At 45.2% G+C, this 17,046-nt stretch overlaps 1 protein-coding gene and 1 long non-coding RNA gene across 15 annotated transcripts in view; one reads left to right on the top strand and one right to left on the bottom strand.

Moving 5' to 3' along the window:
* STOX2 (storkhead box 2) overlaps positions 1 to 7,380 on the top strand; it is a 136,587-nt gene extending 129,207 nt beyond the window's left edge. For all 11 annotated transcript variants that reach the window (XM_068681320.1, XM_068681319.1, XM_068681332.1 and 8 more), the window contains one exon: positions 1,719 to 7,380. In XM_068681320.1, the coding sequence (XP_068537421.1) occupies positions 1,719 to 1,914 (196 nt within the window). In that variant the 3' untranslated portion in view covers positions 1,915 to 7,380. The remainder of the gene's footprint in view (positions 1 to 1,718) is intronic.
* LOC137856220 (uncharacterized) lies at positions 6,946 to 13,868 on the bottom strand. Of its 4 annotated transcripts, none has more exons than XR_011096290.1 (3): positions 12,316 to 13,857; positions 9,357 to 12,083; positions 6,946 to 6,990 (listed from the first exon to the last, which is right to left on the bottom strand). It is a non-coding gene; the product is annotated as an uncharacterized lncRNA (long non-coding RNA). The 4 variants fall into 4 exon arrangements; XR_011096289.1 differs by having other exon boundaries at positions 9,357 to 12,427; positions 12,506 to 13,856; XR_011096288.1 differs by having other exon boundaries at positions 9,357 to 12,410; positions 12,506 to 13,855.
* Positions 13,869 to 17,046: the final 3,178 nt, after the last annotated feature.

Below are 17,046 nucleotides of genomic sequence, written 5' to 3' on the forward strand. Positions count from 1 at the left end.
TGTCACCTAAGAGCTAATCTTGGCATGCTGAACTCTCGGTGCAGTCATCATCCGTAGATGTTAACAATAGTCAGTTTGCAACATTGGAATTGAAATTGGTTTGAAAATCTGGAATTGGTGGTCCCATAAAGAATGATACAGTGCTGGCTGACCTCTGAAAAACAAAGATTGCATCTGTTTTCATTAATAAGCAGAGGGAGAGGGATCAAAAAATGAGCAACAAAAGCACACCCTACATCACTGCAGCTCCCAGAGGTTGCTTAGTGTGAGCGTCGCCTGTCGCTATTTGGAGGTACTTACAATGAGGTGATTGGCAGGAGGTGATCAGTACCAGTTCTGATCAAATTAAAAGTATCTACGAGAGCTTTTCTGAAAGCATCATTGATTTTTCCAGATCCAGTCAGTTTTGGATGGTTTGCAGCTGCATTTATTACTACAGCTACACGAGGTGTTTCTCTCTTCCCCTGTGCCATGCACCGACACGTTTCTCCTCTGCCACATTCCAGGCTGGGTGTTCCTACTCTTCCCCTGTTACTAGCCCTTATCTTTTTTCTCAGGACTAGTATTTAACAGGGAGAGGAACATGTTGCAGGGTCAGGACAACACGAGGCAGGTGGGAGCTGCTCCTTTCAGTAGCAGGTAAATTTAGGTTGATTTTAAACCAACCATGAAACTCTGTCATTAGTATCTCTGCTTTTGGTGCTTATATAGCACCCATTCAGTCCTCTAAATGTACCCTACAAACACCTCCATAGCAAGATGTGGTATCATTTTACAAAGAAGTACAGTGAAAGATACATAATCAAGATCCATGGACTACCTGAAAACCAAATCTCTCTCTGCATGGAAAAACATTATTTAGAGATAAAGGGTGCTAAGAGAGTATAAAAGAGTAGTATTGGTAAAACTACCTTTAGCATATCTTGGCTGAGTTTTTTAAAAGCTGTAGGATAAAATAAAGGCTCCTCTGCATTCATAGCTAGATGTGTTATTCAAAGGCTTACTCTTTAAAAGCGCTAAGTGTGCTGTCACTCCCATGGACAAGCAGTGTGCAGGAGCGAAAGGGACTTGGTCTGTTACATAAATGCAGTCACAGCACCCGTTCATGTTCAGAGAATGACTGCAGACTGGGCAGGTAAGATCTCTCACTGCCTTGTAAGTTGCATTTGTCTCAGCTGTGAAGCAGAATTGCAGCGTGGTGTTCAGAAGCATTACGGGTTTAATGTAAAGCAGCGTTTTTAGCTTACAAATAATCTGCATTAAAGACAGAGAGAGAAGAGGGGGCAGCAGAGGAGGCTGTGCTACACGATACTCTCCTAGCTCTGCTCAGTCACAGTGCTGATTTGGTGAAGTTGTGCAAAAATTCACCATCCGGGAAATAAAATTAATATGCCCCACATGCAAAATGGGAGCTATTTGATTTCCTTGAGCGTAAGATCCAGATGCTTGATAAGGGTTCAGGTTACAGACCCCGTGTGACAGCTTCAGCCCTGCTGGGTGCTGTACCTGCGCTGCAGTACGGGGGCTGCTGAGTACTTCTGGAAGGCGTTTTGGAGGAACACATGTGAACCGTCAACATGAGATGGTTTATTGATGTGACATTGCATACAAACACAGGAAGCCTATTATAAAACACTCTATTCTCCTTTCCTGTCTGGTCCACAGATATATAGGCATGTCACATACGAGTGTGTATATATATTTCTTTTCCATTCTAGTACTCGGGAGAGCCTGGCATCCAACACTTCGAGTATTGTTGAAAGCAACAGACGTCAGAACCCCGCTCTGAGCCCTGCACACGGCGGGGCAGGCCCAACCTTCAACTTCCGAGCCACCGCAGACCCGCCGACAAGCGAAGCTGAGAAACTGCAGAAACCAGCTAACTGCCTGCAAGCTTCTGTCACTAGTGTCTGATAGTCATCCTGCCTCAGAATTTCTGTCTCATCCTATACAGTAAAGTTTACGACACTGGGACTGATGTTTACATCTTTGGGGAAAAAAAAAAAAAAAAGCATCTCAACCACAGTTTTAGTGTTTACTTAAACTGTGCTGCTATGTAGACTAGGGGCAACAAAGAAATCTTTATTTCAAGGTATTGCTTTTCACATTTGCGGCTCTGTAGCAACAGAATAGCAGTAGGGATAATATGTACACTTTTTGCTTCACTTAATTGTAACTGAGCACATATATGAAAGTCTAGACACTGTAAGTGTAATCTGCATTTTCAATGTCCATGCAGTTGCCAAGTTCATTTAAAAAAAAAATGCCACAGATGTGTGATGCCCCCGGTCAGAAGCTAAACTCTGCTGCAGAGTTGTTCTACTTCAAAAATTGAGCCACTGCTGAAAGTAACCAGCCAGGATCACCATGAGGAAAAACGATGCCAAACGTGACAAGTGGTGACCTCAGCTCTAGCTGTGAATTATTAGTACCAATCAGTCATTTTCACTGTGTGTTTTTGGGACACAATTTTGCAAAATACCTGTTTAAGTGAGTAAAAAGAGGTCTTTCTTTTAGAGTATGGAGGGTGGGTAGGGAGACAGCTTCCCCTTTCGTGTTGCAGAAGTATGAGAGATGTTTATGTATGAGACTTGCGACTTGACCTTCCAGAGTCAGAAATGAGGAGGTAGAGGGGGGAACGGGGAGGGAAGGGAAAGCTATAACTGTCACGGAGCCGCAACGTGGAGTGACACAAAATATAGGGAATATCTTCAGTATAAATCAAGTATTTAAGAAAGATAATCTAATTCTTGTGTCGCTTCTGGTATTGCAACTCGCCATTAATATAGGAATCAGAATAACTAATTTCTTTGAACAAAAATATTCTTTGTGATATAAATGACAAGTATGGCCTGAAGAATTGATTTCTTTCTAGTGGAAGGACATAAATCTATTTTATGTAGCTTATTAAATAGAGTGCCTAAATTAGGCTATTAAAAATAGCATACATTGTAGTGATTATCAGAGAACAAAATTTAGAGAGTTATAAACTTCTGGCCTTTTTATTCAGTGGATGTTATTTGCAATTTAGCATTTTATGGACACGTCTAGTTTCTAGAAATTAAATGTGTCCATTTGGTTGGCAGTAGAAATCTGAATTCTGTAGGTATGGTATATCCTAATCACTTTCCCCCAAACTGTTGCTCCAAAGTAATTAATACTATGCTAATTACTGCAGAGTAACTTCTAAGGATAGTTGAACTTAAAGAGTAATTTTTAGGCATAGGGTCACATTCTACTCTGTTACTCATGCAACCTGGTAGTGCAACAAACTGACTTCAAAATTAATTCTATCTTTATTTTTTATCAGAACAGACAAATTGGTGGAAGAATAACAAAGATATTAAAATATTCAATAGTCCAAACTGTTGAATAGAAAAGGGACATTTACACTGTCTAGCTCTTGTAGTACACAGGTGTTAAACCCAACTGTACATATTTAAAGCCAGTGTTTTCATCAGGTTCTGGTGACATGTATTACTCTGTACACAGCGTCATTTGAGCTTCACTCATGTTCTATATTGTCATCAGAAGTCTTCACTGAAGGTTCAGCCTTATGTTACGCAGTTGGATAAAGTTCATTTACTTATAAAAATGGCTTTCTAACTCTGGACACAATCAGTTTCTAATTCTGTCAAGGACATCTACAGTACCCAGTAAATGCACAGGTCTGTTTTCCTTGGTTTCAATGTATAAATTCCATTTCATGGGAGCAATAAGACCTTTCAGTGCACATAAAGGAAATTATTGTGCTTTTGGTTGGTTATCAAAGTCACTTGGCCTTTAGCCTTCTGCCTTATCATACCTTCCAAGATGTGCTCTAATTACCATATAATGCTTTGCATGACGCATCTTATTACTCAGTATGTAACTCCAGCCGTACTTATTCCATGCGAACTGTAGAGTCAGAGTTTTTGTGGGGAATTGTCATATACTATGCAGTGGCTGACTGTGATTTTGTTTTCTGAGACAGCTCTGACATCAGTAGTATGTATCAATTCAGTAAATAAAAATGTCAAAACTTAAAACATATATATATATATATATAGCTGATGATCTGAAGTACTAATGGCAGTATTAAAATGTGAACAGCAAAAACAAATTTCACCTTTTGGAGAAATGTTTGTTTGTCATAAGCTAATCAGAACTTATGCAGGCAGCTGGTTGTACAGAAGACATAATTCCAACAGAATATGACAATACATACCTACAAACTGTTTAGTATGTAATTTCCTAAAGTTCCCAGAGACCAGCAGACAACATAAATGTCATATTAATGTTGACATGGCATTGTACCAATATTAATGTGACTCTTGGAATATGGAATGTAAACAGAAGTTTCAAATAGAAACGTTCTAATCTTGAATTCTTTTTTTTTTTTTTTTTCTTTTAAAATCAACAATGGAATATAAGGAAATTCCATCTTGAGGTTCTGGTAACAAAACCACGAGAGTGGAGCTTGAGTGCTTTATGTCACCCTAATCCTTTGATGAAATCATAGCCTTGTATTACATGGTTGCTTATCTGTCATTCTTCTTCTAATGTATCAATTTAAAGGTTTACAGAGTTAGATTAGGTTGAATCTGTGTTGTGTTCAACTGTAAAGGGTCAACACAAATCTGTCGGCATTTTGCACACTTAATATGTATTATTATAATACAACATGTTACTTTTATGGTAATTTTTTTTACACATATAACTACCTCCATGAATTTGATGAAATGCAGCAACATAAAAAGTGTATTGTACAAAGCAAGGTTAAAAACTTTGAAGCATTAGCTCATGGCGTTCTCTTGTGTGTCAATGCTTGCGTATGAGGTCATCATGTTTCCATTGCCACAATTTCCTTTTACAATATTAAAAATCTGTCTTTCAGATGAGTCACTTAAGACTTTGACAAGGCTGCATAATTGGGATAAAAGTGAAAGGGAGGCTCGAACCTTCCATCCTCTCCCCAGTTACTGCTACGATTTCTGCCTGGTAGAACTTGAAAATGTGTTTGTAATTTAGCAAATTAGGAACACCTACAGTCTGTGAAATATGATTGACAGTTTGGGGTTTGACAGAAGACACTCTGGGTATTTTCTTGGCAGCCTTCAAACATGCCGGGCCCTGTTCTGCCTCCGTTTTTGCCAACATATCAGGTCATGGTTTCTCTGAACCAGCAAGGGTGTTAGAGCAGCTCTTCCTTCAACGAGACACACTCTGTTTTCTAGAGCGTGTGCATTAGAAACACTTGCTCCTATAGAAATTGCCAGCAGCTTTTAATTGACCAATTGACTTCTCTGGGAGCAGTATTGGGTCCCTACTCGAGGTATGTGCCTATTGTTCAAAGAGCGTGGGCGAGTTTCCAAGAAAAATGAAGCTGGCTTTTGAAAAGTAGCCAGTTGCAACAAGCCACCTTTCAGGAGGGAAAAAAGAAAGATTTTCCAAAAACCAAAGGAAGAAAGTGGCAGTTGAACCTAAGCAGATCACATTTATATACAAACCCCGATTTATGAACACCTCTTTCAGCAAACCTAGTACCATTATCCTGATGCGAGTTAATGTACAATCATCAGCTGAGCTAATTTAGCTGGTTTTAAGTATTTCAGATACAGACCATAAGAAATCACTATCCGTTTGGCTCCGTGTGCCATTGTGAAATGTCCGTAAAACAAGCAACAACGTTCGCTCAACTTTAAAAAGTAAGATGTATTGGGAAACAAATACTTTAATTAAAACCATGGCCCGAGTGCTTGCCAGCGGTAGTCATTTTCGTAAAAGAGATGGAGGCCACCATAAACGTGGGTCATGCCTTGCACTTAAGCCATGCCCGAGGGCCGTGGAGCACTCCAGGTGGTACCAGCTGAGCCTCCCAGCACCGAGGCGGGCAGACCTCACCGTCCCTGTCCTCTGGCGGGGCACGCTGAAGAAAACAAGGCTGAGAGTCTGTGGACGAAATTATTAACCAGTTTCTTTCTTTTCTCTTCAAAAGTCACTCGAGTAAGCGTAATAGTTGACCAAAGTGTTCAGTGTTCGTACTCCGGAGCTCATCTTTTCGTGCATTCAGTTTAAGAGGGAAACTACTTTGCTGTCCTGCAGAGACTCTTAGGTTAGCAGTGCCAAAACCAGCTTTCAGTCGTACGAGTACTGCCGGCGGTGGTTTTAGAAACAGTTATTTTAATTAAAAATTTGTTTTTCAAATACATTTCACAGAGCTTTTCCCAAACGCGATTCTTCAAATTGTTGTGCTGAGAAAGCAAATAGCACTCCTAATCTGGTGTCACCCCCCCAGTTTACAATTAATTCCCTTTGCTCTTCTGAAGAAAGCTGTACAGTATTAGAGAGAAATGTTCTATTTTTTACATAATTCTTTAAAAGAAAGCAAAGTATATATCTAAAACGTTCCCCCCGACGTAAGTAAAGTGCATCGACCCTGCATCGGCGTGCCCGGGGGCACGCAGCGGACCCAACTAAAGCCGAGCTGGTGCTAGAAGAAAACGGGACTCGCGCCCCAGAGGCTGGGCTCAGCCACGCGGGTCTGAGTCTGGCGTTAACCCCCCCGGCCTCCCACGCGCCGAGCAGAGAGCGGGACTGGTCGCTGGCTCCATTGAAGCTCAGGTCTGAGCTGAGGATTTCTGCCTTCCTCCCCCCCGAGGCACGGCACGACACGCAGGCGAGGCGCAGGAGGCCACGGTGCACACACCTGGACCTGGAAGGCAGCCCCCCGTTAGCGCCCCTGCGGCACCTCCACAGTGGCTAGAGCCCCCCGAAGGGTGCCCACCCCTAAGTACGAAAGGGCCCGCGGGGTGGTTGGCACAGGGGTCACCTCGACACGCGGAGGAGGCGTTGAGTTGAAAGGGATCATAACTCTGCAGGTAATCGTCCGTGAGTGACTGAATGTGGCTGTTGCATTAGGTCTAAATGAGTTACTAAATGCAAGTGGGACTTACTGTATGTTAGAAGGGAGTTTTGCAGCCAAGACTGCCTTGTATAAATGTGTTTGCACTGAAAAAAAAAAAAAAAAATTAAAAAATTACTTGGTCTCTGGTTGCTGTAAAGGTCATCCAAGATGGATGTTCTGTTTATATTGTATAGTATTTCATATGAAATAATTACGGTTCATGAAATGTCTTCCCTAACGTTACTGATTTATAACAGCACATTTGTAACATGGTTTTTATTGTGTCAGTGTACCATATTGTAAATGATGATTACTTGTCATGCTTAGTATAATAATTTAAAGGAAAAAAAAAAAAGGACAGGGATTTTTGTAAGTCTATATTTGAAAGTCCCTCCATATGGTAATATTGTGTTCATGTTGTTTATGTAGTGTTGTGTGAAATATCCATTTTGGATTGTGTTACTTTTTAAGATATTAAATAACATTTGGTTATATGTTTTAAGTGGATTTTTTACACCCATCGGTGGTTTTTAGAGAAAATACTTTCCATTTCAGAGAAAATAATTCCCGTTTAACGCGCTGTTTCTCTCCCTCATTTAGGAAATCTTGCACAACAAATGGGTAATCAGAAAAACAAGGGTCATTACGGCCTGCTGTGCTCATGTGTGCTTCCCCAAAGGGCTGTGAGCCCTTCCAGAATGACAGCGCTAGGGAGAAAAATCTGCAAAATTTGGGAAAAAGAAAAAAAGTTTGCTGTGTACGTGCAGGGTGATGTGTCTTGGGGAAATGCAATCCTCACCAAAGGCACAAGCTCCAAGCTGAGATGCACCCAAGCACAGGGAAACAAAAAGTCCCTGAGCGCATCCTGATGCCCAAGCAACAGACTTCAGCTCCCTCTTTTCCTCCTGTCCACCCTCATGGGCCAGAGAAGGACCTGGGCACGTGCCAAAGAGAAAGGGCTGCAGCGAGGAGGTTTTTCCCAGTTCTTGAAATATTTACCCAGATTTTTTCCCCGCACTCTGACAGCAGCTGACTGGAAAGCCCAAGTGGACAATGTAATGTGCGGGTGCTGCTTTCCTGCCTCTGTGCTGCCTGTTAGAAGAAGGTTTCAAAGGGGTTCAGGCTCCAGGGCCTTGCCACCGCACTGGAGTATCTTGTCTTGATACACACCGTGCCCTTTAAACTTTGCTTAGAAACCTGCCTTAAGTTCTCTTTACACATACTCTGCTAGCAGTTAAAATGAAGATCTTAAGCAAGCGACATCTTTTTGGCCCAACTCAGAGTTTTCTGTACATATTACCTTTGTTTCCTTCACTGCCAATGCGCAGATCACCAGAACTTAGAGCAGACAGCAGACAGCTTAAATGTGGTCCATACCTTACTTTAAATGTCTATGCCCACAGCTTCCTTGAAGAACTTTAATCTTTCTGTTGGATTGTGCCTTTCTGCCGGGAGCACTGGCCTCAGAGCAGCAGATTTCCATCCCTCCTCATCTACAAATACCTTGTGAGGTATTTGTGAAGGCTCTCCTCTCCAGAACTGCTCTTTTCCATCAGCTTCTCCGCTGACAGCTTAGGGTCTGTTTTTTCCTACCGGTGTATTTCCTGTGGTGTCCTGCTCTGTCAGCATCCCCACCTCTTCTGCTCCTTCTTGGCATTTTCCCCCTTCAGGTTGTTTTGTTTTCCCCATTCATTGCTTGACAGGAAACATCCTCTGCCCCTTTTCTCACCTTCCCTGCTTAAAATGTCATCCTAATCCTATGGGGTCTTTTCCTCACTGTCCCATTCCTTTCTCCTTTTCTCTCTCCCCACTCATTTGAATGACCCTGAAGAAGAAGAGGTGCTCAGCACAGGAGCTCCTGTCAGCACTTCCCTTCAAACCGTGCTGTTCCAGCTTGGTGGTTTTCAGAAAAGGCATCAAAACCTGCCCCCACTTTTCATCCCTCCTGTTCTCTCCCTCCTTTTGACTGCTGCTCATTCTTTATCCCAACATCTCTGTGTTTTGAGGGCTCGAAGACCCCAAACCCGCACCGATGCTAAACCAACAGGTCACATGTGTCTTCCTCAGGGTGCCAGGAGAGGTCCCAGCTAAATGCTTTGGAAAACAATTACAAAAACTACAAAAAATTACACGCCTGCTCACCACCACCGGTGGGTGAAGGGCGAAGGGATTTGCAGCGGGCTCGAAGATGCGGGGCCTGCACAGCCCCCAGTGGCTTCGTGGTGATGGCTGAGCTTGTGTTTGTGAGCAGCCTCCTCCTGCGCCTTCAGGTCCTTGTCTTTAACCGAGTATTTTTAGCCCCGCTGTCACAGTATAATGTCACAGTGATAAATGAGGATTGGGAACAGGAAATCCCAAGTACATTTTTTTATGTATTTATTTTTTTCTCATTTCTTGTCCTGATGAGCACGGAAAACCTAACCCTGTGCTGCCAGCTATTTGGAAATAAGTGAGCAGAAATGTTTCTTACCCTCTGGGCACCATCGCAGTCACACGGTGACAGCAGCCTTCCTGTCCACAGGCCTGGCACACGTGGGCTGGGTCCTGCTGGGATGGAGCCTGGGGTACCAGGAGCACAGAAACCGAGCAGAGGAGCCGAGCCTGCAGGGGGACCATTGGGAGCAGCCTGTGGCAGGGGCTGGGGCCGCTGGCCTCCCTAGACCGAGCGTAGCACTTGGGATGCCCCATCCTTGAACATCTTTCTGGGTCCTTTTAGCTGGGTTTTGGGGAAAAACGGGTCTAAGCAGCTAACTTTACAGGGCGGCTTGTGCATTGCAAGGATTTCAGCGCAAGCCATGTCATACGCACCTGGAATCTGCCCTTGCTGCAGTGCTGTGGTCCTCCCCCACCTGCACCAAGCAGCACACGGGCACCACTGGGCAGAGGCTGCCAGGGGTTGCCATCAAGGCTGCAGACGTGAAGACACAGGAGTGCAAACTTCGGAGCTGGCTGCGCCTCGCTGCTGTGGGCAGTGACCGGACGGGGACAGCAGGGGAGGGCGTTTGCCTTCCTCGCTTGGCAGCTGAATGCTGCCTGCAAGGCAGCCCCTGCCCTGCCTCTGCGGTGAGACTCCTGCTCCCACTGCACGGCTTCTTGCAGCACATTGCCCAGCTCCTGCTCCTCCTTCTCCTCCTCCTCCTCCTCCTCCTCTGCACAGCAGGCCCCAGCCGGCCAGCCCCAGCATGAGGAGGCCATGAGGGGAGCACCTCTGCTGTGTCCAGTTCCCTGCGTGCCTCTGGCTCAGTCCCAAAGTTTTCTTGCCAGCAAAGTCCTATTTAGCAGCCAGCTGCCACGACTCAGCCGGCTGCTGCTGGACACAAGTGGATGATGGTTTTCAGATGCTTGCATGCAGCCGGGCCAGCTGTAACCCTGATCTCAGGCATGGCCCTCAGTGGAACAGCAACATTTATATACATTTATGCATATACATTTAACTTAGGCAGTCCTCTTCTGCTAAAGGAGCACTGAGATATTTTGCCTGAAAAAGGAAGCTTTTGGTTGAGTCCTCAGCTTCAGCTGCACGTACGGTGGCACTGCACAGACGGGGACGACCTTGCACAGCCCAGCCCTTTATGTCTGTGCGCCCCACGCACAGGCTACACAAAATCTCCAGCCAAACAAAGGGACCGGGGGGAGGAGGCCAGGAGAAGCCACCTGCCTCGTCCTGGGGTGCCGATGATTGTCCCACATGGTAGGACATTTCAGGGCGTTGTTCCACGGCTCCTTGGTAGGAAACGTGACACAGCAGGCGGTGTGGTGTGCCCCGCTGCCCCGAGGGGAATGGCCGTGTGACAGCAGCCCCACGGGACACCAGCAAAAGGCGGCCGCTTGGGCAAGAGCCAGCTCGAACCGCCCTGCAGGCGGCAAGCCGGGAGCTTTGGGCTTCAGGTCACCGCCTGAAATGGGAAAAACTGACTCAGAGAATTTAATTTTCAAAAATAGGGAGCACCCGAAAACCTTGTAAAAGCAAGTGTCTGCAGCCCTAACTTCAGGCAACATTCCCTCTCAAGCGAACCAGGCACATTTTGTTCTCACCCCTCTCCTTTGCCTTCCTCCTTGCTCGGCCCTGGGGGGCTTCCCCCACACACGCAGCGCTAGCTTTCCGTCTCCTCTTTCTCACAGACTTCTGAGGAAAGTCATTTTTCCTCCGACTGCGGAGTTTTATTTGTAAGTAGTCTCCAGTGGACCCTGGAGATTTATTATTCACTCATAAGAAGAACCTCAAGGGCCCTCACCGCCTAAGGTAGCCGCTATATTTATTGTTCCTCCTTAAAGGTAGCCCACTCTCCTCTTATGGTTTTATTATCAGCTATAACCCGGTGTGGAGTGACTATTTCTCATGCTCCGATGCTGCACAGCACATAACGCTTTCACCAAATCACATATTGCAGAGAAATGCTCTAAAATAAAATGAAAACCCCTCTTACTTTTGATGGTAGAAATGAGGAAAAAAAAAAAGCAGCAAAGTAAAGCCTTACAGGATGACAAATAGTTTCAAAGAGCTCTTTTGCCACGTTTAAAACATTTGCCTGTAGATGAGTGGACTTCCATTGAGCCAGAAGCTAATAAAAGACTTAATATTGACTGGAAGTATGTTGAGCACATTGCTGATTTTTAGAACTTTTAAGGAAATGTTGTTATATAGTCAAATGTCCAGTGCATATCGAAGTGGAACACAGCATATGTTAGAGTGCAATTTTGGTTTAATATATATATTTTTTTCTCTTAAAATCACTGCATATTTTTAGATTGATTTTATCACTGCACATGTAAAAGCTACATTACCTCTCTGATGTCTCCTGGAGAAGGAATTCTCATTTGGAAGGAAAGATTATGTTGAAGAATTTGAAATATTTGTTAGAAATGACAATAAATCCTACGCATAAGTATATATTCGAGTGCATTTTAGTATATGTTTGCCTTTCTAAAACTGAAGCATGTGGGATGTTGGTGAGGAGGAGCCTGCCCGGTTGCCACCAGCCACCAGGCTACAAAGGAAGACTTCTGGATTTGTTGGTTTACTTTGTAAAAAAAGAAGGAACTGACCTTTGGGCGGTACTTACATGTAGGGTGTGAATTCCCATGCCTCCTACCAGTTTTGCCTCATGCCCTGGATTAAGCAGAGAGTGGTGCAGCCCTGGCAGGTGTCTCCACGGATGGACCAGCTGCTGCCCAGGTGCCTTCCAAACGGTGGCCTCTGCAGTTGGAGAGGAGGAGGAGGCTGGATGCACTTCCCCAGGAGGAGATGGAGTCAGAGGAGAGGGCTTAAAGCCTCAGAGATTTCACCAAGACAAAGAGGAAAGCTCAAAGTGAGGAAAGGAATGAGAGGCTGTACTTTAGTAGCAGTGGAGGTTTTTCTGGAGTGTTGGGAGCAGGAGTGGGAGAAGAAAGACATCAGCTGAGGACAGAATTAAAAATCTTTGCCTTACATGGAGGCTGAAGGATCCTGGGCTCCCTCGGGTTTCTGCCAGAAGCCAGCTGAGGAGGGGAGTTATGCGCACCTCTCTTCATGACTTATGCAGACCTAGAATAAAGAGCAATCTAAACAGACATTTTCCAAAATGTTTTCTCCAAAAGCTAGGAACCAGCCACAGCCTGCCAAGCCGGCGAGGTACTCGCGCTCCTGGCGGCATTCCCCTCTGCAGGGCAGCCTCCTAAAGCAAACACGCTGGGACTGCCTGTCTCAGCCCATCATCGGCCTCCTCCCTCCCCACGTGCACGGGATGTTTCTAGTCATGAAGGTTTTGAAGGCCCCCCAAGGCCCTCACATGGGGCTCGCAATAAAACCTTCTCCCGTCTCTCTCTCCGTTCCTGTTGTACGTGCAGTAACTTGCTGTTTGTTCCCTTTTAGGAGCTGCAGAGCGCCTCTGAGCTCACTTTGTGTCCAAAAACATCATCCCCTCTCTCCAGCAGGAGAAGGTACGCGATGCATCCCAGATGTCTGCACGTGGCAGCAGTCTGCAGATGCAGCAGCTTGTTGTTTAGCTCTGTGGTTGCCTCCTTCCTCCCTCCCAGGACTTTTGGCAACAACTGCTTTCTGGGGTCCCAGAGTGTTATCTGCACACTGGGGCCCTTCTCGCTGCCTGAGGCTGAGCTGTGGTGGAGGGAGGGCTCCTGGGCTGGGAGGCAACTGCAGCGAGTTCCTCTGTGTGAAAGCTGTGAGGCAGCACAGGGCCTCAGCCCTAGAGAATTTTCTTCCTCATACCAAGAGGCTGAAATGGGTAAAGACCTTACCCACTGTCCCATGCTGCCAGCAGCTTCAAGTGAAATGTTGTTTTTGCTCGGCTTCCTGGAAGGATTGTTATGTGCCAAAGCTTGGCGTTAGTAGGAGCACACATCTCCAGTGCAGTGGACAAGAGGAGAAAAAAAAATCTATAGTGATCTGTGTAGACAATATATATATATTTTAGGAAAAAGTCCATATAATTCACAGTGGGAAAGAGATTTTTTTATCAACAAATTACTTCAGAAGAATAGACTTTGATGAGGAAAATGGGACCAGTCCCCCAGCCTGCGCTTTGCTACAAGATAATTCCTACAAAACACTGTTTCAATGACACCTCCTACCTGCTGTATGTGTGGAGAGTGGCAGCGAAGGGATAAATGTGAGAGAAACGGTCTAGAGAAGAGCAGTGAAAATCACCGTATGACGTTCTTCCACATGGGACGATGAGCTCAGGTGTGCACTGATTCATATTTTGTTTTCATGGCACTATTTATAAACCTGTTGAGGCTTCCTACGTGGTAATCCTAATGGCAAATTACAACTCCTTCATGATTTGACTTTTATCTGAATTGTTGTATGTGTTTGAAATGGGGAAAGTAACCATTTTCTTGAATGGCTCAGAACAGCAAACACTGGAGGCTGTGAGCTAACTGGAAACCATGAGGAGCTGGCTGTGGAACCTGCATGGAGGTCATCTCTTGGATTTGACCAAGCTCTTTCCAGAGCTGACTCTGGAAAATCCAGCTCTCCCCGTTACTGGGCTCCGTGGATGTTTTTGGAGGTGTCTGTGCTATCAGCTTCAGATGTGCCTGAACATGCTGTGGTGGAGCCGTGGGGCATATGGGGCAGCACCTCCTGCAGGCTGCGGTGTCCTTCACTGGGGGCTTTGCTCTGAGCCCATCAAAGGGCACAGGGCAGCTCTCACGGGCATGTAGCTGTCATGGCTTTCCCGGGCCAGCACCTGCCCCATCTCTCACGATGAGGCACTTTATCCGAGGTAGCACAACCCCATTTGGAAATCAGGTGCTGTTTCATTTGCCTCAGCTCCTACACCATTAATTCCTCCATTCTCCTCCTTTGTATTAATATTTTAAGCTGCTCTATCTGTCACATCTGCACACTTACCAGCTGCTTTCCCATTTTTAATTGCCCTCAGAGGGCTTCTTCCAGAGCCACACCTGCTTTTCTATGGGCCTTAATTTGTCACTGTCCAAACAGGAGAAGAGAGCATTTAAAATTCAGCCTTCATGACTGAGTTGTATTTCTTCAAACCTGTGATTAATTGCTGGGCATTTACAAGCTGTATTCAGCTATTTCTGTATAAAACAGTCTTCATTTTGCTGGGAAGATCCCCACATCACGGGTATTATGTATCTTCTTGTTGGTAGGACTTGCATTTATTCTTCCTGTTTGTTCTTGTATGAAATACAAAGAGAAAGCTCAGGGCTCTCTTGATTTTGCTGTTTTTAAAGGGAAAAAAAAAAAACAACTTCTTTGTCAGAAATGTCCTTGTAAAAAAAAACATTTGAGATGAGGGCAGGAAGGGACATGCCAGGTCATCCAGTCCAGCCCCCAGAGGGGCAGAGGCAAGCAGCTTGTATAATCCAGCTCATAAACTCATAAACAGCTTCAACTCCACCTTCTCCACCTTGAAAGATATTAAGCTTTTTTTTTTTTTTTTTTTTTTTTTTTTTTTTTTTTTTTGTCCTTCACAGCTGCTGCGGGAGGCTGCTTTAAAACCTTGATTTTAAGCCCACAAGTAGGCCTCTCCTGAGTCAATTTGTATGGCCATGTCTTACAGGGGCACAATTAACCTGAGCAGAGGAGCACAAAAAGGTATATACAATTTACAATTTTAAAATACTTTTTTGTATACACTGGTCATTTTAGTCCCGTTGGGTGAACAGGCTCCTGTTTGCACGTACTGAAGAAAGGCTGCAGCCTTTGTGAGTGTCCTGTATCATCTCATCCTCCATTTTTCTGTCTGGCAAGGAAGCAATGCTGGTATCTCCAGCTGATTTTGAGGCTTAATTAATATTCATCAAGCTATATATACAAGTGCTGAGTAATGCTTTAATGTATTATTAATTTCTCAAGAACAACAGAAGGCTGCTTAAGAGTTGTCAGTGCCCACTCCTGCAGTCACAGAAAATTGGTCATGTAGGAGATGCTGTGGGCACCCTGATCTAGTGGGAGGTGTCTCTGCCCATGGCAGGGCGCTTGGACTAGATGTTCTTCACAGTTCCCTGCCAACCCAAACCAACGCTTCTGTGATATGCCCACGTGAGGAAGTGAAGCTGGAGACTTGCAGTGGTTTGCTGCAAACTCATTTGTATCTAGCTATTTCTGCATAAAACAGAACCTTTATTTTGCCGGGAAGCTCCACGCATCATGGATAGCAAGTATCTTCATGTTCTTGGGGCTCGCATTTATTTGTTCGTCTCATTTGGCTCCTTCTAGTGATGCAGGAGGCACCTCATTGCCTCCTTTGCTTGGTCAGACCTTTGAAGGAGCATGGCTGGTCACTGAAGTCCCTTTCAGGATCTTCTGCCTCTGCAATGAGGGGTAGAGGAGCGGTGGGCTCCCGGAATATCCAGGGAGGACCCTGCACTTGGGTAGGGACAACCGTGAGGGTCGGTCCTGCAAGACCTGTCAAGAGTACAAACAGTGAGGGGAGCAGGAACACAGCGGGTCAAAGCTGGAGCTGATAACATCAGACTCTTAACGATGAGGCCATCAGGAATGTAAAAGAGTTTAGAGGGAACAAAGAAGGGTGATTCAGGAGACTCCATGCAGTCTCCGGTTGCTTGTTCTCCAGCCATTAAGGCATGGAAGTTTCTGGGTGTTGTCTGATGTTGTTACAGGCAAAGTTGTTTGACCAATGAAAAGTTGTTTTGAAAGGAACTGCTGTGGAGAGAAGGGTATAAGATGGGAGCCTGCCCTCAAGATAAAAAAAGGCAACACGATGAAGTTACGTCATCAATAAAGAAGCGGGAAAAAGGAGTGAAGAGGAACAGGCTGGCAGAACGGAGACCAGGGCGGGAACAGGCACATTGATCGCCTCATGAAGATGGGTTCGGCCAAAGTCAGCAAACCACTCAGAGAAGCTTGTACTGAAAGTCGCTGGAAATGGGTGCACCGGAGGTGGGAAGAAGCTCAAGCTGAGAGAAGTGGACCTGTGCACACAACTGCCCCTCGCTGGTAAGCAGTTGCGCGTTATGGGGAATCATACGTCCTTAGGAACAAAGACTGTCCTGGTAACCTTACAGCTCCTTATTAACAATCGGACAGTTAATGATCCTGAAGTATGGGACCAAACTGAGGTCAAGGTGTGGCACTCTGCAACTAAAAACGACAAGGTTGCAGTGGGATTGCTTGGTACCTGACGAGCAGTCTCTGAGGCCTTAAAGAGCCGTGTGGGGCCACAGTCAGAAACGTGTGGTTTACCAGACAGTGAGGGAGCTGCGGGCTCCTTTACTGATCCGACTGCTACTGCCATCGCAGGCCTTTGCTGTTCCGCCCCCTGCTGACCTGGACGTGCCTTGTGACCCAGGCCTATTGGCCTTGAAAAGGAGATGGAAATGCTTTGCTTCGATCCGGGAAGAACAGGATACGTAAGGCCTGAAGACAGAGTTGCTTGAGAACTTAAAGCGAGACATTGTTCAAAGGGAATGGAAAATGGAGACTGTTACATCATGGAACTTAAAGGACTGTTTGTTACCTTTTCTGATTGTATGTATGTATAGGCATACTCGGGTTTAGTATGTAAAGCCATGTTCTGTATGTTTAGACTGTTTGATGTTCGTGTGTGCGTGTTGGTGGAGCGTAGACTCCCCGCACACCCAGCGCTGTTTACTTGCCTTTTATACATTTTAGAAATATTCCTTTTATAAATATTACTAAATTCAGATCGTGTTGAGACCTCATTTATAAC

Source organism: Anas acuta, chromosome 4, assembly GCF_963932015.1.
Source record: "Anas acuta chromosome 4, bAnaAcu1.1, whole genome shotgun sequence".
Taxonomy (NCBI): domain Eukaryota; kingdom Metazoa; phylum Chordata; class Aves; order Anseriformes; family Anatidae; genus Anas; species Anas acuta.